Below are 21,575 nucleotides of genomic sequence, written 5' to 3' on the forward strand. Positions count from 1 at the left end.
ACTAAAATCATGACAAATTCACATATTTCAGTCAGGTGAATCATATCTCTTTAATGGCATCTAAAACATGAACAGGGGTCTTTAAAGTTCATTTCCATTTTAAGAAAATAGCATACAGACTCAAGGTCAATACACTTATTGGCTGATGAGTTTAAATTAAGAAAAAGTTTGAAGATATTCTGCTCAAGGCTCACAGTTATTGTTGATCGTGTTACAGGATTTTGTGAGGAGTTTGGCCTGTAGCTCAGATACAGTTTTTCTAATATAAAACTCACATTACAAATATAGGCACCATGATATTTCCAATCCTATTGATCCTTTCAGCAGGAACTATACAGTGTTACTCCTCACATGAAAATACAAAACTTGGCAGTAAAAAAAAAAAAATAAAAAAAAAAATATATATATATATATATTACAAGTAAACAAATTGAACCATTGAAATGCTTGCGCAGCAGCCAACATCAGTTATATAATATATCTAACAATAAATTACTAAATCACATATTTGTCATTTTGTAGCTGCTTCAATTCACAATTGAAGTCTGTCAGTGCAGTTTGTACAGGTTCAGTTCCTGAGATTCAGAGTTTGATCAAGGACACTATGGTGATGTTTCATGGATCAAACCTTGCTTTATCTGAACCACCTTTCTCTATATGGTCAAAATTTTTCTAACGTTCGCCATTAACTTATGAATTAACATTCAAAATGTCCAGTTATTTTGATGCCCTAAAAGGCATTTTTCTTGGTAAAGCAATTGTTCAGGAAACATTACATTTTATCATTCAAACATTATGGGAATGCTGCTTCAGAATGTTCTGTCTCAGTTTCTTCATTCTTCATAGTCACAGATAAAAAGTACATATAAAAAAATCACACTGGATTATTGCTATTCATGGCAAAAGGAATGTTTGGAAATGTAAACTGATATTTCCTACTGACACAATACAAAGATATATGTATATATATATATATATATATATGTGTGTGTGTGTGTGTGTGTGTGTGTGTGTGTGTGTGTGTGTGTTTTAAAACCATTTGTTGTTAGTGTGAACATGCCTAAGACTTCTGCACAGAACTGTATGCCAGCTTTCTTTTCAGGTATATGCTGTCAAGGCAAAAACGGCAATTATACTTGTGCAAGCTCTGGTTACATTATCATGGCGACTTTCTCCAGTTCTAAATGAGGCGACTGGGAAATGCATATGTATATTCTGAATACATGTAATGGACCGTTTCCACATTTCCAGGATACTCCGAAATTGTCAACTCGTAAACTACAACAAATATAGGTTTTGTGTTCCCTTTTGGACCAATAGCAAACGAAAAAATAAATCCAGCATTTCTATGATTTTACACAAGAGGAAGATAGAAAAATATATTAATTTAATTGAATATTGGACTGCAAGGTTTAGAGCTCACACAAACAGAACTTCCAAAATTTGGAAAACAATTTTATTGACATAAGAAACAAAGAAATTTTTCACTTTTTTTAAAGACCATAAGAACATAGAAATGACCCGTAGATGAAATTAGTCAAATCAAACTGAACATTGACAACATTTACATGTGCACTAATAATGAGATTATTTCCAACAATCAAACTAAAGACTTAATAAAAGTAATATGATTTCATGACATGAGCAAATCACTCCCATTTAAATGTTTTTTTTTTATTTTATTATTCTGATTGGCTAAGAATTGTGTTTATTTAAATATGCTCAGCATAAATGATGAAATTACAGTTAGTATGTTATGGCTACTGTTTTAATCTACTTGTATCAAATGCAAAATACATTTCTATGGATGTATTGGTTTTTTGAAGCGCAATTTTTTTCTCAACCATCAAAACTGCATTATATTCATGTCACACATCGTTGTCAATATGAACTTAATTTCTTCAGAACCCTAAAAATGTGATGCATTTCTCTGTTTATGAATCAGTGTATGATGCCTGTATTTCTCAAGCACATGAGCACTTTGACCAGAGTGGAATATGCAATAAAATAGTTTGCGTCCTGTTTTATGGTGCGTAATTTTAAACAACCTTTTACCAACAACTTATTTTAATAATTCTCAGGTTAGGTAAAGTAAGTAAAATCTGTCCTAAATAATAAGCATTTGAATTTCCATATTTACCATATTTAGATCACAGAAGACTTCTCCGTGGTCAGTTCAGCTCAATCTTTTGTAAAACAGAGACTTATGGCAAGTGAGCTTCTTAATTATATATATATTTATTTTTATATATTATATATATATATATATTTATTAAACACAGGTTAACTAGTTTACATAAAAGGTACTAATATATAAAACAAAAATAAAAGTAAATCAAAACCAAATCGTTTACAAGCTTTAACTTCATGAGGCGCAATGGCAAGGCATCTAACACCGGAAAGGCCGTCCTTGGTGAATCAGCCTGCCTGGAAATTCTCATTCCAGTCCTTTTAAAGTCCATCAAACTTTTTGACATCTTCAGAAATCCCCTCCTGGAAACTCCCTAGGACTTGTGTATTTAAAGCCATTCATCTCTCCATTCTCCTTCTGTGTCTTGTCTGCAACATCTCAGCGGTAATATGGCATCCTTCTCGTAATATTCAGCAAAGCTCTTTCTAATACATTTTCAATTTCTCTCTACTCTGCCATTTGGTTAATAAATGCTTACAACATTCAGTATGGTATGTTTTTCTTTATAAACCATTTTCTTATTAAATCGCTTTACAACAATTCACGGTGCTTTTCTTTATAAACCACTTTCTTTATACAACACAGAAGTACTTTATACACAAAAAGGTATATTTATAATATAATATTTTGCAATAGACATTGCAGTGTCTATTTATGAGTTTAATTGCGTCAGTTTGATCAAAGTATTGCACATGAAGTATGAGGTAGATATATTATATTATTTATTTATTTAAAGTTTATTTAACAGGGACCATACAAGCAAACATAGTTACAATACAAAGCCTGTAACTGATGCGCAGCATATAGAGTTTATAGCTAGAGCTAATTTTCAACTCCTGTCCCTGGTTGGGCATTTCTAAGAACATTATAAAACAGATACATACATAAAAAAACAACAAATAATACAAAACTATACATGTACATACACACATACATATATACATATATACATATACACACATACATACATAATCATACACAATTATAACAACAATTAAAAATGTATACAGTTTTGGTTTGTCTTTAGCCACAGCTTAATCCTGGAAGTATATATATATATACTGTACATTATAATTGCAATATGAGGGTGCATTTTTACGTAGTCAGTGATATTCTCAACACAATATCTTTAGATTTTTCCAATATCTGATCAGTGACAGATTAACATAATTATTTAGAAAATTTGACTGTCATATGACAAGACTTCCCAGCACAGGATGTAGACTGTGATGTCTACACGGTTGACGTCTAACCCCAACGTTTGTTTGACGTCGAGCTCCAATGTTGGGCTGACATTGAATTTTGGTTGGAATAAACACAAAAATTGTGAAATGCATGGCAGTACAGGGTGCCAACTGTTTACCATTAATAAAAATAACGGTTGAAGACAGTTACAAAACTGACTTCAGACACAGCTCAGATGAAATCAACTGAAGATAAAGAAGACATTAAATCTCTCAAGATCTGATTAAACAACGCAATATCGGCTTCACTTTACTTTTTCAACTTTATTTCTCTCATTCATCTACTGCAGTTCTTATTGAGAATTAACAGAGGTTTAGATGTTAATGTTTGGTTGAAAATGTTTCGTTTGGTGTTGCCATTATTATGATTATATCAGATTATTATGTTTGCTTTATTTGGGCAGTTTGACTTGACTTTTTCTCTGGCTTCTGTAACAGTGTTTATTATGGCAAGAACATCAAGAGAAAATGTGATAAGATTTTGTCTGCCCTTTTGATGTTGATAAAGATATGTGTTTGATCCAGAGATCATATTCAGAGACTATTCTTTGATTATATAGATATCATGTTATTTATTTCACATTGATTATAATAGTCCTGTGATTGCTATCCAGCCGCTTAATCTGAGGGGTGGTACACCAAAACGTTTTAAACGCACATTATCCAAGATTTGTACCTTAATATAACATATATACTGTCATTTTGATGGTAAACAAACTCGTAGTAGGGCGAATCATCCTGATAGCAAAGCAGGGGGGACGCCGCTGGCAAAACCAGCAAAGCAGGTTTGAGAGGTGGTGCCCCGCCAAATCTCGCAAGAATCACTACTTGCTTTACGGCACGACGTCACATACATCAATAACATATGAAGCAGTCTTTAACTTCATTGCCGTCATCTGGCATTTTGTGATGTTTACATTACACTCAAAAAACACAAATGAAATTATACAGTAGGCCTATAGGCTAATTACTAAAACGTTATAAGCCATCAAACGCGGTAGGCTGCTTTATTATTATACTATATTATACTAACGCTTGACATAAACTTATTATTATTCTATTACCACCATCAGTAGTTCATCTTTGATAGCACAACATATACAATTATGCAGTAGCCTAATATTTGTATGAAATCAGAAACATTACCTGGTCAGTAGACATCTTCGGAGTCTATCTGTGCCTGTTTGATGTACGACGCTTCCATCCCACCGAACAGGTACCAGTATACAGGTGGGAGGGGATCGGGCCGTGAGTGCAGAGATGGCTCTGCGCGAGTGGTATTTATGACAGTAACGTTAAATACAAGGACTCCACAGCGACTCTAGGGGTCGCTGTTTGACAAAAACAGAAACTGCATAGTATGCCTTTAAAGATACACACAGACATTGAAGAATCAGCATATGAATCTCAATAACGGAGATGTGCTTCATGCCACAATGCATTCTGGGTGCATCATATAAGACTCATCTATGGCTCGCAGACTGCATTGCGGCATTAAGCATGTCACCTGTGGCATCGTGAGAGGGTTTGTCACAGAGGCAAGGTATGTGCCATCTAGGTGGCTGCAGCATGGGGACTACAAACCAAGATGGCCAAACAGTTACCACGTTCCTCAGCGGTAGGGACATAGCTATGTGCGAGTGAAGGAGAAAAGCTGTTAATGAGCTGAGAACAGAGAGACTGGCTGTTAGAAAGCATAAAGAGAAGCTGGAAGAGTGTTTTGGTTAAAACGTTTTGGAGTTTTGAGTTGATTATTTGGATTCGATTTGAGAAGCAACCCACACTTTCGTGATACCCTACCTCTCACGATGCCACACACCATTGTTGAGATTTATATGCTGATTATTGATGTCTGAGTGAGTATAATAAATGCTGGAGTTCAAAAAGTTTAGTGGACAATGTAGAATTACAGGCTTGTTATAATTAATTATACACAATGATGGCATATCTAAAGATTAGATTCTGGATCACATCAGTGATTCAGACCACTATATGATGATTATATATTTATCATCCACAGGTAGCCAACATCATCTGAGCACATCTTCTCTTGCTGTTCTTGCCATAACAAACACAGTAAGAGTCGCCAGAGAAGAACTAATGTTATAAAGTCAAACTCCACAACTAAAGCAAACACTGATCACCATAATGGTGGCATCAAACAAAACATATAAACCAGTCTGGTTAGTAATAAGTAAAGCTGGTAATGTTGTTTGTGGAGTTGTTTAATCCTCCTCTGTTGAGATCTTGAGAGATTTAATGTGCCATCCATTACACCCTTTTTACAAAAATATATATTTTTTGAAAATATTTGAGCTTATTCCAAACAAAATCCGACGTCGGTCTGACGTTGGAGCTTGACGTTAAACAAACGTTGGTTTTAGATGTGAACACGATGTTCATTATTAAACACAATATGATATCTGACTGCTGTTGACAGGTTTAACTGGTTTTGATCACCAGACAAAACGGATATCTTTTGACAAGATCTGGCGTCCGGGGTCAAATATATCTGATATTTCTGACGTGGAGATCCATCAGATCTTACATTGCCTACCTCATAGAATAGCATAGATTTTTTTTATGTTTCTCTATATAGTATTGATATACTGTATATCATTAGATTGTGCCCTGCTACATTTTTAAAGTAAAAGTACAATTACATTTCATTGATTATATTAATTGAAACAATTACATTGATATATCATACATTGATACATTACAATTGTGAATTCCATTCATATCTTCTGTCTGACTCTTCGTGTAGTCCTAGAAGTTACTGAGATCAGATCTCTGTGTGGATAACATCTGTTGTCAGACTCTTTGTTCATGCAAAAATCTCACTGTATTATTACAATTTAATGGCACATAGAGTGTTTATTATTATTATTATTATTATTATTATTATTATGTTAACTACTGGCACACTTATCAGTGGTTTTCATTGCATGGCTCTGCAAATTTTATATCTCTCCATTATTTAACACATCTGATTCAGATCATCAGAACTGCATTGAATGTGTCAGAAAAGAGAAGTACAAAATGTGCAGAGCGGTGATTTGCAGGATTGAAAACAACAGCACTAAATTATATAAATAACTGTCTTAATTTTTTAGCAAAGGCTATAAGCATGCCTGAGACATTTGCACCATACTGTATATTTTTCTGGTGTACATTCATCATTTCTTTCAACATAGTATTAAAGTAGTACGGTATCTTACCTATACTTAGACTTTCACTAGAAGAACTTGCTTGTTTTTCTCAACTTCTGCTTTGAAACAATTACACACACAATTAAACATTTTGCACAATAAAGATGATGTTTTCCTCTCCCTATAGTATCTGTAGGTGATGCTTACCCTCTCTGGAGCTCCTGCAGCAATAGTAAATCACACCAGCACCAGCAAACACCAGCAGAACAGCAACAACTATTCCTGCAACAGCACCTGAAGACAGACCTGAACCTGGATCAGATAAAAAGAGTGAATCTGTCAGTGTGTTCATTCCATATTCATATTATATATAATAATGTGCATTTACAGATAAACAGCAATATACATGGTGCAGTGTTCAGAAAAAAATGCATATTACCTGGAGTAACAACTCCCCCTACAGCGGGAATTTTTCAACCAAAATTGTGTAAGTGAAGACAATATCTCCCCCAAACTTTCACCAGTACTTAAATTCTTTTTGGCGTGTTCGCACTGCAGGAAGAGTTCTCATGCTAAACATGGTCAACGTTATAAAAAAAACATTTGAGTATTAGTATTTCTGCAGGATTCGTATAAATTTCGGAAAGTTTTTCCTCAATTATTGCACTGTATGACGTCATAAAGGGCGAGATTTCTTGTATGGCACTTCGCCTGGAAAAGCGTTTTCCAAGCGTTTGAAACTGAAGGATGAAGCGATCTCAGTGATGAAATATCACGGTTATGAGTCAGAACTGCAGGCATAAGTAAAACTGCATATATTATGTGTGTTTTGTTGGCAATTGGCGCCCAAATGGGATGATGCGATAATGAGTTGCAATAATGCAATGATTTACTGTGTGTGTTTAAATACATTTGTTTAGCTGAACACCATCAGCATCCATTTGTTTATTCTAAAACCACTCAGTTTTCGGAAAGAATCGGTACAGCGTATTGGTCTTTTATAAATCTGAGGGGGGTAATATCGCGAGCGGGCGGGGGTGCCGTGAGCGCTGAGCGAGCAGGTATAGCTACGAGTAGTGAGTTGTCGTTATAAAACTTGGAATCGTTTCTTTATTGGAATCCGATCATCTGATCCAAATTTAACATGCGCCGGAAGCTTTGGTTTCAAAATTGTTGCTGCATACCCCTTGAAACTAGGTACATTTACATTTATTCATTTAGCTGACGCTTTTATCCAAAGCGACTTACAATTGCTATATATGTCAGAGGTCGCATGCCTCTGGAGCAACTAGGGGTTAAGTGTCTTGCTCAGGGACACATTGGTGTCTCACAGTGGATTCGAACCCGGGTCTCTCACACCAAAGGCATTTGTCTTATCCATTGCGCCACACATATACCACCGCCCCACCCAGGTAGTTAGGCCCCTGCCTTTTACTACCACAACATCAGGTTCAATTAGTGCAGGTCCTGGCCGCCAACTTGGCAAGTCTGCTTCCTCCTCCAATTTATCCGCCAACCACCAGGAACGATCTCTTTTCTTTTTGTTTGGGCTTCCCAAACAATGAAATATGTTTTTGCACCATTTGGACTGTTGTTGTTTTCAGACACTTCATATTCACTGACGTGTGTGTGTTATGACATCATGAAATAATTGTTGCTTGTTGTCATTGTGGCTTAGGCCACTTTACCTGTGATCATGGTTTAGGCCATGTAACAACAATGGCATCTGCTTTTCAGATTAAGTGAATCATGTGATGGCAAAACACATCGTCTTTGTCCTTGCTGGTTAATAATTGCCCCACGAGGACCAATTTACCAGCACCCATGTGACTCGTATCCCCCAACTTTACAGCCTCATGACATTCCGCACACACACAAACACCCTTTTGTGTATAACTGAGAATAAGAGAAATATCTTTTATTTTTTTTTATAATGTGTGTACATTCCTATATGCACGTGTGATAGAGGTTTGGTTTGCTAGAGTATAGTTTTGAATTCTAAATGTTCACTGAAAGAAGGTTCCTCAATAGTGTCTTGTAAACTGACCCTGACATGGTCGTAAACTTTATGACTCCAAAGCTGCATCTCATCCAGTTCCTATGCAAGCCAACATTCCAACACATGGAACTTTTCAGGGAACTTTTCAGAGAAAACCCTTCAAATGTTTGATACGTATTCCTTTGTTTCCCAGGTGTCTTCACTTACCATAACGGAAACACTGACAATTTTATTGTGTGTTTAATCAAACTTTATTTGTGTGTAATTATGCATATAAATGTAACGTTATGTTTCCTTTATATTTACCGGTCATAATTGGTATCTGTCTGACCGTCCTGTTTTAATTCAACCAGTCACACATAGGAGATTACAGTAAAATGTATTGTTCTGTGTGTACAGTCGTAAGAGGAAATATGAATTATTTCTCTCATAAGACATATGGTAAAGGTAGGCGTGTCTTCTCCACACAAAGAAACTCTTTCCTGCCTCAGATCAGAAGATCTGATTCATCCTCCACAAAGAAGGGGACGGTACTTGGGACACTGATAAAAGTCCAAACCTTCAGTTTCCTCTCTCTCTTCTCTCTTCTCCGGCCTCTCTCATCCCTGAACTCCTCCTCTTCTCCCCGGCTTCAAGAAACATCTGAAAGGCTCAGGCCTTCTCCTCGGACCAACACATGTTCGAGTCGTAGCTGCCGTTCTTTGCAACTAAGCTCATACGTGCCTTTCCCCTCCAAAAGGGAAACGATCTGAACTTTCTCGGTAACGTTAAATTCAAGTGAGCCTTTCAAGCTTCCCGCGACACCAGAAGACGCAGCAGAACCAGGGCACTGTCCGTGTTTCCTTCCTGTCTCAGCCTCACCCGAACAGAGAACAGACTTGCAAGTATCTTTTGATCTCTCTCTAACAGTTGATTCCTGGTGTCTAGCTCGTAGGTCTGTGAATTAAGTTACCCTCTATCTCTTATCTCTTCATTTCTTTCTTGCTTTCTTTCTTTCATGTCATTCATTCCGATCACGTCATGTTTGTTTAAATGTTTGTTTGTTTTATTGTTTGCATTTTACGTACGTTTATATTTGTAGCTTATAATCTCTAGCGTGTGCCATTTTATTAATAAACCCATTTATACTTTTAACTGTCTCTGTGTTTGAAAACCCACTTTTTATAAAGTCAATGAAACAAAAGATCTATAAAGCTACAGGCTCTATATTAGGCTATCAGACTACCTTGAGTAGTTTTAATTTATAAACCCAAAGAGGTTTTATCTTCGTGGCCAGAAAATAAACTTTCTTGGAGTTTTGTAAACAGGAATACTTCTTCTTAACTATGTGATAGTCTTACATTTATTCGCTGGACGAATAACGGATGACGAGACCAGTTACAGAACGAGGCATTTCTTATAATTGATAAAGTAAATGCATATGCGATTTATGAATTATGACCATGAGTTATGATTATTAATATTTCTAAAATTCCCTATATCCTTAAGCTAATTCGCATTAACCCAGAGGCATTTACGTTACAGCCATTTTACCTGTGATCATTATTGGAAATGTCTGGTCGCTTTGGAACAAGATGGAGGATACTAACAAGGACGAAAGGGGAGTACTGTGAATGCAGTTTTATGTGCTAAACCGAGACTTGTAATCCACAATAGAGGAGACTGGGCAGGATAGAATGGTTGATAAATTGGTCTCTAAAATAAATTATTATTGTCACCCCCTTCATGAACCAGTTCAAGTCTTATCCTAGTGAGTACATTCAGCTCAAGAATAATTCATCCCCACTGTCACAAGAAAATATTAAGTAAGTCCTTTTTATCAACTGCTATTAATCTGTACAATCCATTCTACAAGATGATAGATTATATTTTAGAATTACTTGGTTGTATAATCAAAATGCATTGCGGAACTGATACTGGAAAATAATTATTGTCTTGAATGTCTTTTATACTTTATTATTATTATTATTATTATTGTGTGGTATGAGCTGCTGTGACGTGTACATTTTCCCTCTAAAGTTTATCAAATCAAAGTTGATTAGTTTACTATACCAGTGTCTGAAGTGAATGGTGCTCTCTCCATCACCATAATCTTTTTATCCATCTCAGCACCAAGAAAACCTGAAACACAAACCAACAGATGCCTGAAGAATCTTCTGCTGAACAAAAAAAAAAAAACAACAACCAACAACAAAAAAAAAAACTACACATTAAATAACTGTAGAGGTTTAATCACACTGTTCTGTTTAACAATATAAACTGGGATGATTCTACAAATTCCATTTTACAGTAAATGTGTTTTTCAGCAGATAATGAATGATTAGATGTGAATTAATATGAAGCTAAAACAAAATAAACAGCCCTGAATGACATGTCAACAAGACAAATAACCAGAAATATTGACTCACCGGTGACTGTAACATTGAAGATTTTTTCACTGCTGTTGCTGAGGATCTTTAGCTGATATTCTCCAGAGTCTGTGTTTGTGGTGTTCATGATGGTCAGAGATCCAGTCTGATGATCCAGCTTCAGTCTGTCTCTGAATCTCTCTTTACACTGAACATCTGTGCAGATCTTGTTCTGATCTCCATTGATTTGAGCGATGCGAATGTCATTAAAATACCATTTAATTCTGTATTGGTGGTTTGTTTTCAAGGTGGTTGAGTTTAGAGTGACTGAATCACCCTCCATCACAAACACTGTGTCTGAACCAACACCAGACACACCTGGAGAAGAAATAAACCATTCATTATACTGTAAATCACATCTGGGATAGTGGGACAAAATACACAGAAAAGTGTTTTTTCTACAGATCATAATGATTGTGAGTAGAGGAATATGTCTGGATTTACAATGTAAAACATGCAGCATAAAAATGGCATAAAAACATTACTGATTTGTACAATGAATAAAATCATGATATGGACTATAGTATCTTTCCATGAATATGCATATTAGCCCTGCCTCCACTCAATCACACAAGTTCAGAGATTCAGATTCAGAAGAAGAGGAGGAGCGAATTATACAGGCTCATATATACAAGTCGATGTAACAGAATGGTAATACTTTTTATATAACACACTTTACAATGTCAGACACAACAGTAATTAATATGATTAGCCTTTTGCTTGACTCCATTATACAGCTAATAATGTGTTGCATAAACCATGTTCCATTTCGCCATCTGCAGATTGAAGAAGAAAATAGAAAATACTCAGCATTGGTGTTGACTTATGAATTTGCACATGGTTTGTCATAAAGCATATTAAAAACACCACTTCCAAAATCCAAATATAAACAAACAAAAAAAAATTGGGGAGGAGATTTTCACCACAGGGTGACTTTAAAGTAGGCTAATAATTTGAAAGTGAAGGTGATGTGGCGTGTAGCCAATTATAGTTTCCCATACCATAATTTGTGCTCTGCATTTCACCCATCTAATTGCACACACACACACACACACACAGCAGTGAGTATTAAACATATTGTTAGTTACATTTTCTTGTCAAAATTGGAGACTGTCCATTGATAATAATGCAGGCGGAAATTTGATTGCACTACAATTCAAAGCCAAATGTGACGACATGCGGACTGTGATATGGCCTATTAACCTGGTTGGGACCCAGATAAATACTCCCACTCAGAAGTACGGTAAGGGGAGCAGGAGAATCTATTATATAGCTCACCTCTAAATGTGTACAGTAATAATGCCATCCGTCACACTGCGATGCTACCAAGTAAACCAATGATTCCCAACCAGGAAACTGATCATAGCAGGGGTGCAGTACAAAAATCCTTCAAACATTTTTAAATTGCTGAAATGTGTATTAAGAATTTATAACGCATTTAGCATATACTACCACATACCAATTTCGCCGCAGGATTGCGGGGATTGCTTCTATTTTCATTTCCACGCTCACATCCAAAGTGTGCACATAAAGCCTCATTCAGTTTGCGAGTGCCAAACGCGCTTAAACGGTCACATTTACAGAAAAATAATGTCATTGAAAAAAATTCTTCTTGCTGAATATTCACGCCTTGTGCGCTATAGGTCATAAAGTGAAATAAGATTGATAAACATGCTGCTGCTCTCTATGGCTGCGTTTACACTTGGCATTAACATGCGACCTGTATCCGGATGTTTCCACACATTGAAAAGACAAGTGTAAACACTTGTTTTGATCGTAATGTTATCCGATCAGCGTGTCCAGGTTTGGGCGTAGTCGAGGACGCATTGTGATCGGATCTCAGTGTAATGTAAACACAATCCAGCCATCGTGTCTGCATTCATAGGTGGATGTCAGACAAATCCCCGCCACTGTCATTATTCCCCCTCCTCTCTCCAGGAATTGCTGCACGTAGCTGTGTGGTTAGGCTACATCGCATATGAAATGTTTGCTTTCACACCCTTAAGTTGCAGAACCATTAAATTTCTGTAAAGAACGTGCATTTTTCCCACCACACCTGGCAACGTTCTCAGATACGTTTCTCTATACCGTTTCCATTACAGTATCTATCCACATTATTAGTAGGCTACTTGCAGCCTCTTCAACCTTTTCATTTTGCGAAATTTGTAAAATGTACCCCGGATGAAAATTGTTTTTAAAAGAAAACCCACCACTTTAGGTCGACTTTGCACTGGGGCCATCCTTTTTTCTTTTTTTTTCACGAGATCCGATCTGTTATCCAGATACAGAAGCTTGATGTGGACAGGTATAAACGCACCGCATCCTGATTGGCTTATGATCCAATCTGCTTGATCGGATCACGGTGATCGCATGTTAATGCCAAGAGTAAACACATCCTAGGTTGTTAATGTTAATTAAACAACAACAAACAAAGAGAAAACCACTTGCTCATCTTGACTGATTAACTTTTTAATTTTTAAATAAATTATTTAATTTTTACAATGAAGACTATTCTGTGTTATTTTACTTTATTCAGTTTTTGTAGTGAGGACTTAATTACGCTTATCCAAAATTAATTTCACACGTGTCTTGTATGTTGTTTTGTTTCACAGTGTATACTACTTTTTAAATTATTTATGCCAAAAGAATGGAAGTGAAATGTGACAACATGCCCCATAGGTGTAATATGTAACATGCGAGGGACACGTTTTAACATTAACCTATGACAGCTTAAAGGGATACTCCACTTTAAAATGAAAATTCTGTCATCATATACTCACCCTCATGTTGTTTCAAACCTGTATGAATTTCTTTCTTCTGCTGAACAGAAAGGAAGATATTTAGAAGAATGTCAGTAACCAGACAGTTTCTGGTCTCATTGACTTCCATAGTATATATTTTTTTCCTACTATGGAAGTCAATGAGACCAGAAACTGTCTGGTTACTGACATTCTTCTAAATATCTTCCTTTGTGTTCAGCAGAAGAAAGAAATTCATAAAGGATTGAAACAACATCAGGGTGAGTATATGATGACAGAACTTTCATTTTAAAGTGGAGTATCCCTTTAATATGTTATCTAATCAAAAAATTATTCAAGAAAAACTAAAATATTTGTATTATGCATGTAACCACTGAGCTATTTTTTGGTTGAAATGACAAGATCATTTCGTACAAGGTTTAAAACATTTAAATAAACATCAAGTGGTATACAAAATGTGTGTTGTAGTAGGGGCTTTCGCACCTGGTACAGTAGTTCTAGGAACTTAAGGGGCTTTCGCACCGGAGGAACCTTTTCATAGTTCCTAGAACTATTGGCAGAAGTACCCGGAATTTAAAGTCCTGTCATGTTAAGGGCACTGTGGTAGATTTTTTCTTTTCTAAATTTCACTTAAATTTACCTGGGGGCATCTCCAATCAACACTCAAGCGTCTACAGTTGACACTTAATAACACTATAGAGGTTTCGTCCCTTTTCCTATAATAAAGGGCCGTACACACCGGGACGAATATCGGTGCGTGTTATTCGCCAGTGTTTTTCAACGCGTTTTTTGTGTTCACACATCAATTTTCGCTGACGACGAGCCGAGTGAACATGCAAATTCATTCCCTGACATTAGATGGCGCTTAATGTAAAACAGAAATACCTGTTTTTGTAGTCGCTGTCGCATTTGTCATATAGGCTAGTTCTTTATGTTCCGACACCAACGAGACCAGCAGCCCTACATTCATCTTGCCTTGCATCTTCCTCGTCTTATTTCTTCCCGGCAGTGTAGACGCTACTTGCCGTATATCTTCTTCGCCGTCCAGTATGTGTGCTCGGCAAGACCGTTTTGTGTTTGAGCGCCCCCAAGTTGTGTTTTACTGTAACTTCAGAAGCTCCAGACACGTGAGCAAAAGCGCCAATCTCATTGGTCGGATATTTTTTGACGCGGCGCGTCAAACCAAAAAAACGAACCCGAGGCGCTTTTATGCGTGACGTTTTTTTGTGTCGGTGTGCACACTCACATTGGCGCCCTTTGTTTAGTCACGAGGCATTAACCGTCCCGGTGTGAACAGGCCTTAACACTATCAAAGTGTCTAGTATGCTTCACTGCGCAGCATTAACTAGACAGACAATGACTTCGAATATGCTTTAATCACGGCCAGAGGATCTCAGAACAATTTCAGAGAGAATCCCACCAGCAAAAAGAATACAACAGTTTTTATAGAATGAATGGCAAAGGTGACATGATTCATTACATATTTTTATATTTATATTAAAATTTTTATACACCACAATATGATTGGTTGTTATTCAGCAAACCCTTCTGTTACTAGGTAGAAGTCAAAGTCATGAGTTTATGTTTACTCATCTGTCTAGTTTCACTTCTCCTTTCGGACAAGACTCACTAACACATGAATGTTATTACTACAAGAAAAATAAACGTAGTTATGATTAGGGCTGGGTACCGAGTTCGATACTTTTTAGGTACCGACCGAATTGCCTCGATACTATCGAGTATCGAAAAATGACTTGTTTTTCGGTACCAGATTTCGATACCTAAGGGGTTAACTCGTCAACGTCAGTGCTCAAACAAATACATATGAAATGCACAACGACACGCCTAAATTCGCTCACGCACATACACGCAAACTCTACACACACGAGACGCGCGGAACTCTCCGCACATACTCTTAAGCCTTGTTTATACTTTCGCCTGGCTCCGCAGCGCGAGTCTCTGCAGACTGCGCGCGCATCTCCGCAAACGGACGAGGCGTTTATACTTGACGCGCTCGCCGTTGTACTATTCTTTGAAACGACAGGGGGCGACTCGAGTAATTGTCCTTGAACCATCAGGAATCAACAGTGAGAAGAAAGCTATACACACCTGATACACACGTGACAATGTTTATTTTAGTACACCACCACCAATACCACACTACAAAAAAATCGTGTAAAACCCAGTAAACCCTGAGATTATTACTCGTGACAATAAAACAAAATATATGGATATGAGTGTGTATAAAACAACTAAATAAACGATCTCTTACATATTTTCTAATTTCACTAAACATTTCATTAAGTTTCGTGAACATTTTTATTAAACATGGACCTTTATGTTCATTAAAAATACTTTTTATGCTATTGTATGGTCATTTTTTAAATGTAAGCACCTCATTTAGACGTGCAAACTGGGTGCCGGTGTGGTGAGAAGTTCGAGCTCGGCCAGATTCGGCTCAAAGTCGTTCATCTTCGGATGCGGCGCCGCGCGCGTTGTTACAAAAAAATGTCGCGCACACCGCCAGGCGAAATTGGGTCTTGCGAACCCAACGCGCACGACCGCCCCCTCCGCAATGACGTCATTTTTGATGCGCGCACCTTCGCGCTCGTGCGGACGCGTCGAGTATAAACCAGGCTTTATGAGACGCGCGCGCGCACACAAACTGTCCACGCACATTCTCATGAGACGCGAGCCTATGGACGCGAGCACACACACACAAACTCGCGCACATACTCAATGACACGCAAGCACACACACTCACAATACCCTAAAGATGTGGAAAAGTCGATCAAAAGTGTGGCTACATTTCTCCAGGCTCGATGCCAACAGCGCGCGATGCAGTATTTGTGGTAAAATAAGGGCTGCAAAGACGGTACCGCGACAGATATGATGAAGCCCTTGACAGTGCACGGACACGGAGTAAACATAAGAGCAGAAAGTTGCTGCGTCTTCGACTGGTAAATGAAGAGATACCTTGTTGATCACTCTGACTGTGTTTATATTGCAATAATGACCTACTGAATGTACACTGCCGTTCAAAAACGTGTTGGTCAGAATTTTTTTTCAGTAAGCATGCATTAAAGTGATCAAAAATGACCTTCCAAAAACTGTTTTCATATTTCAGCTTTGACAACACAGGAATAAATTACATTTTGAAATATATTCAAATAAGATTTTAAATTGTAATACTATTCCACAATATTACAAGTTTTACTGTATTTTTGATGAAATAAATTCAGCTTTGGTGAGCATGAGCTCTTTATAAAAAAAATATTTTGTACCTTATGTATATGTATAAGGAATATTTTGTTCCTTTGTGCTTTTTTGTTCCTTTGTGCACTGACTAAGGAGCATGAGTCAAACTGAAAAAATAAAACCAAAGTTTTTCTGAGGTAATGTGTTATGTAATCTTGTTAAAATGGATTTCATAAAATTGGTATCGAAAAAAGTATCGATCAGGAACCGGTATCGAAATCAAGGTATCGGTATCGGTATTGGTATCGAAATTTTTTGAACGATACCCAGCCCTAGTTATGATTAATAAAAAAAAAAACATCACAGCACATTCAGGGCTTTCCAGAGATATCAAATGTTTGGAGGTTTCACCATGACAACATCTTCTCTTTGGTCTTTAAACATGGCTACCATTAATTTAGAGATCAAATTTAGCACTCTTGTGGAAATATGAAATATTTTGTAATTATCATTTAAATCTGACAAATTTCTAAATTGTTTGTCATAAATAAACATCACAGGAAAATATTATGGGGTTTCTAATCAAAATCTGACTTTCTGTTACAAATCAGGGCATTGTTTTCATTCATGTCCATTGTAGTGGACATCAGGACTTAAATCATGTTTATCAGACATTTTGGGAGACATAACTAGTGAAAAGGAAATAAATTAGCATATACTTCAATATTCATATGAAATATTAGATATTATTATAAAAATGTTGCCGATTATTACTCCCCTTGTTACACTTTTTCATTACATGTTGCCCAAGAACACATTAATATTCAGATTACATACATGTATACTGTAGATATATTGTATCAAATGGCACATATTTAAATCATTCTGTTATATCTTTCATCATAACATAGTTGATTGTGAAAAATCATAATACAAAGTTTGGCTAAAAACAAATAAATAAAAATAAATAAATAAATCCCATTGTTTTTGCCTATACATGAATATCAGATGATGTCACCAACGTCTTCTCACTGACGTCACTCACTTCTAAAACTTGTCTGCCGCCATCTTGAGTACCTTATTCGTCAAGATCGATATGTCAGTTGCAAAGGAACTAGCTAGCTATGCTTTCACAACACGGTAACATAAATATAACATAAATGTAACATAACATACATCTGTAACGTTCGTTATTTTGAATAGAAATCATCACTCAAAAAGCATTCATTCACGTCTTCTCCGGTTTATTTGTGTTCAAATACATGCAATACAGTATCCGCCAGGGCTATTAGTCCAATGGTAATCAGTGTTTAGTGTAGGCAATCAGTACAGTGATTGATATGACCAATGAAAACTTTAGAATCAGCTGCAGGGCGGGATTTCCGCTGAAGTGGTTTGGAAAACAAAACAAAATCACGCTTCTGTCCTGCCTGCGGTCCTGCATGACTTCATCATTCTGACATCCGTGATAACAAAGCTAAAGTAACATCTCTTCACCTGAAACAAGAAGCTAATAAATGCACGGTTTGAAGTATATGTGATTTGTGTGTGATTTTCGTGCGATTGGGGTATTTTCATATGAATAAAGAATGTTTACAGTATGCATGCTAGGTAAGGATAGGCCATAGCTTCATATAAAATGTTAAATATAACATATTTCAAAATATTTTTTTGACTTGAAACCATTTTAAACCGCGACCGGAATATGATACAAATCCTCAATGGTGTTTTAAAGTGAGTTAAAAGTAAAAGTGTAATATTAATCAATTAAATTGTGTCATGTAGCTTTATGCTACCTGTTGTGCTAATGCACCTGCTGCAGGAGCTATTCTATTCCATGCAATAATTTTTTTAAAAGAATTCAAATAATGTTTCAAGAATAGTTATTTTTTTGTTTGTTTTCTAACAAGACTTGAGATAATAGGTTTGTCAGTACCATAGACAGTACTCGGTAGGTACTCAAGATGGCGGCAGTCAACTGGAAAAAGAGCGGATGACGTAAGAGGTCACGTGACTGATATTCATGTATACATGTAATTTCTTGCCATGTTGTTTTTTAAACAACTGAGTCCTGGTGTCCACTACCATAGCATATTATGAATAAATATAATTTCCTTCTTTGCTTCCTTCCCTCCTCCTCCTCCTCCTTCCTTCTCTCCTCCTCCTCCTTCCTTCTCTCCTCCTCCTCCTCTGAATGTTTATTCTCTAAACAATGTGATGACATGTGACAAAAGTATTCTATTCTATACTTATATGAATCATATTGAGAAACCATGAGGAAAAATGTGAATACACAGTCAATGTTCAGGAAATATTAATTATGTTTTGAACTTTGCTGTTGCCGTATAGGTGTGTTTTGTGGTATGTTTGATATCAAACTCTAAAATAACTTTATAAAAAGTGTTTATTTTCAATCATTAAAAAAATGCAATTATTTTATATATAAAAAAAAAAGTTTATAGTTGTATTTTACAATTTTTTTTAGTTTCTTGTATATTTTTCTGATTAAATTAAATCAGATAACATTTTAATCTGTCAAATGGCCATGATGTTACAATGTTCCCCACCTATGGGGCATGTTGTCACATTTCACTTCCATATTCCATTCTTTTAAGGTAATTAAAACAAGAAAAAAAGAATACACTGTGTTACTAAAACAAAATAACATAATTGTACTAGATGTGTGAAATTAATGTGGGAAAAAATTAATTCTCTAAAATAATAAATCTCTTTCTTAGCATTATTCCCGCTCATTAGCAGGGACCGCTTTACACACAACTATAAATAATAAATGAATAACTTTATTACTACTTAGTGAATAAACCATTCAAAGCTTTAAATTGTTTTGTTTTTTCCTTGCTACCCCACCTAATGCACACTATTGTATTCTCTTTTTAATGCTACACATATTTTTTAATTTATAAATGATTTGTAGTATCAAGCACATTTTCAGCGAATTTCAAACGATTGCCCTATAACCAAACAAACTGTGAGAGATTATAATAACAGATACATGTCTTACCCCACACAAGTAAAGCACGCACAATAGCAGAAATAATAATCTTCATTTTCACCACTTTGTCTGCTGTCCAGATAAACGTTATTTTACCAAGTCAAAACTGAAAATAACAACCACGTCACCACCTTTCCGCCACAGGCTGGAATAAATGAACTTAAAAGGCATGCAAAATTTTGCAAAACAACCCCTCTGCACGCGATATTTTTTTGGTTGGTAGAGGAGTACGCCTTTTTCGCCTCTGATTGGGCTAGAAGGGCTCTCCTCCGATTGGTTATTTCGATTTACCCTCATAGTGTTTTCCTCACCTAGATACACCGTCTCTCTTTCTCGCTCTCGCTCTCTCTCTCTCTCTCACACACACACACACACACACACACCTCTCTGCACCACCACCACCACCACCTCTCTCTCTCTCTCTCTCATCACAAAACTCGCTCAAACATCTAGGACTGATCTAAACACGATCTAAACAGGCTATGAAAATGTGAACTTGGAATATAAATCTGACGGCACGCACTTATCACACTGTTGGATTGACTTCGTTTAACGTACTTAGTTTACTTCTGTTGGCGGTAAAGAAGATCAAAACAGACTAACGCGCGAGCCGACAGCATCGCCACCACAACCATCTCTCTCATCACAAAACTACCCCAAACTGCTAGGACTAATCTAAACACGATCTAAACATGCTATGAAAATGTGAACTTGGAATATAAATGTGATGACACGCACTTATCACACTGTTACTTACATAATTCACTTTTGTTGGCGGTAAAGATGACCAGAATAGCCGACAGCCTGCCATGAACGTGAGATGACGTTTCACGGCCAAATCAAATAACCAATCGGATGAGAGCCCTTCTAGCCAATCAGAGGCGAAAAAGCCGGTACTTTCCCCTAACATCCTGGAAAAAAAAAAAATCGCCTCCCACACCATGCAGAAATTTCTCGAAAATCACGTGATTTCGAGTCTTCGGTCTTCTTTGGCTACTTAACGGCGGATGCGAACTAACTTAGCGCACTACCGCCACCCTCCAGTGCCTGATCATCACTATGGCTTACATCTTTGAAAAAAAAAAAAAAAAAAAACTACACTCTATCAATGAGTCCGGTGTGCTTTAAATATTCAAACATAGAGGCTGCGTTCCAAACCGCATACTCAATGAGTAGGTACTTAATTTCAATAAGTACTTACTTAACGAGCGCTAAAAGAGTACTTTATAGCCAGATCTCGTTGAGTATGAATGCGAACCGGACATCTGCCATGTTGACGTTATCATGTGACCTACGACGCGTTATCACACGCGCAACAACTTAAAAGATTTGAATGGACACGTTTAATTCATCTATCTGTAAATATCTTGATATTGATTAAACTTGCTCATTTTGTGGTCTTTTTGAAGAAACTGCTGCCCATTTATTTTGTGAATACATTTAGGGTTGATTTAAGTTCTTATATTTAACCCTACTAATGTGACCCACCGTTTTATCCTTAACGATATTATTTATTTTTATTACGAAATCCCAAAATTGTCATCTCTTGAATATGTTGTTAATTTTTTTTTTTTATCCAAACATTTTCATCCACAAGCAAAAGTAGCTAAC

The 21,575-nt window shown here is 36.5% G+C and overlaps 1 protein-coding gene across 6 annotated transcripts; it reads right to left on the reverse strand.

The window, feature by feature from the left end:
- Positions 1-2,219: 2,219 nt before the first annotated feature.
- Positions 2,220-20,806, reverse strand: LOC311295133 (uncharacterized protein). Of its 6 annotated transcripts, none has more exons than XM_084416356.1 (6): positions 20,722-20,806; positions 10,995-11,312; positions 10,639-10,707; positions 6,795-6,899; positions 6,657-6,706; positions 2,220-6,228 (listed from the first exon to the last, which is right to left on the reverse strand). In XM_084416356.1, exons 2-5 carry the CDS (start codon positions 11,275-11,277, stop codon positions 6,663-6,665), a joined length of 501 nt encoding a protein of 166 aa, XP_084272482.1. In that variant the 5' UTR covers positions 11,278-11,312; positions 20,722-20,806; the 3' UTR covers positions 2,220-6,228; positions 6,657-6,662. The 6 variants fall into 6 exon arrangements, with proteins under 6 accessions (XP_084272482.1, XP_084272483.1, XP_084272481.1 ...); XM_084416357.1 differs by having other exon boundaries at positions 6,657-6,703; positions 20,722-20,805; XM_084416355.1 differs by lacking the exon at positions 20,722-20,806 and adding an exon at positions 19,974-20,180 and having other exon boundaries at positions 2,220-4,701; positions 6,657-6,703.
- Positions 20,807-21,575: the final 769 nt, after the last annotated feature.

This window comes from Rutilus rutilus, assembly GCF_951802725.1.
Source record: "Rutilus rutilus genome assembly, chromosome: 8".
Classification (NCBI taxonomy): Eukaryota; Metazoa; Chordata; class Actinopteri; order Cypriniformes; family Leuciscidae; genus Rutilus; species Rutilus rutilus.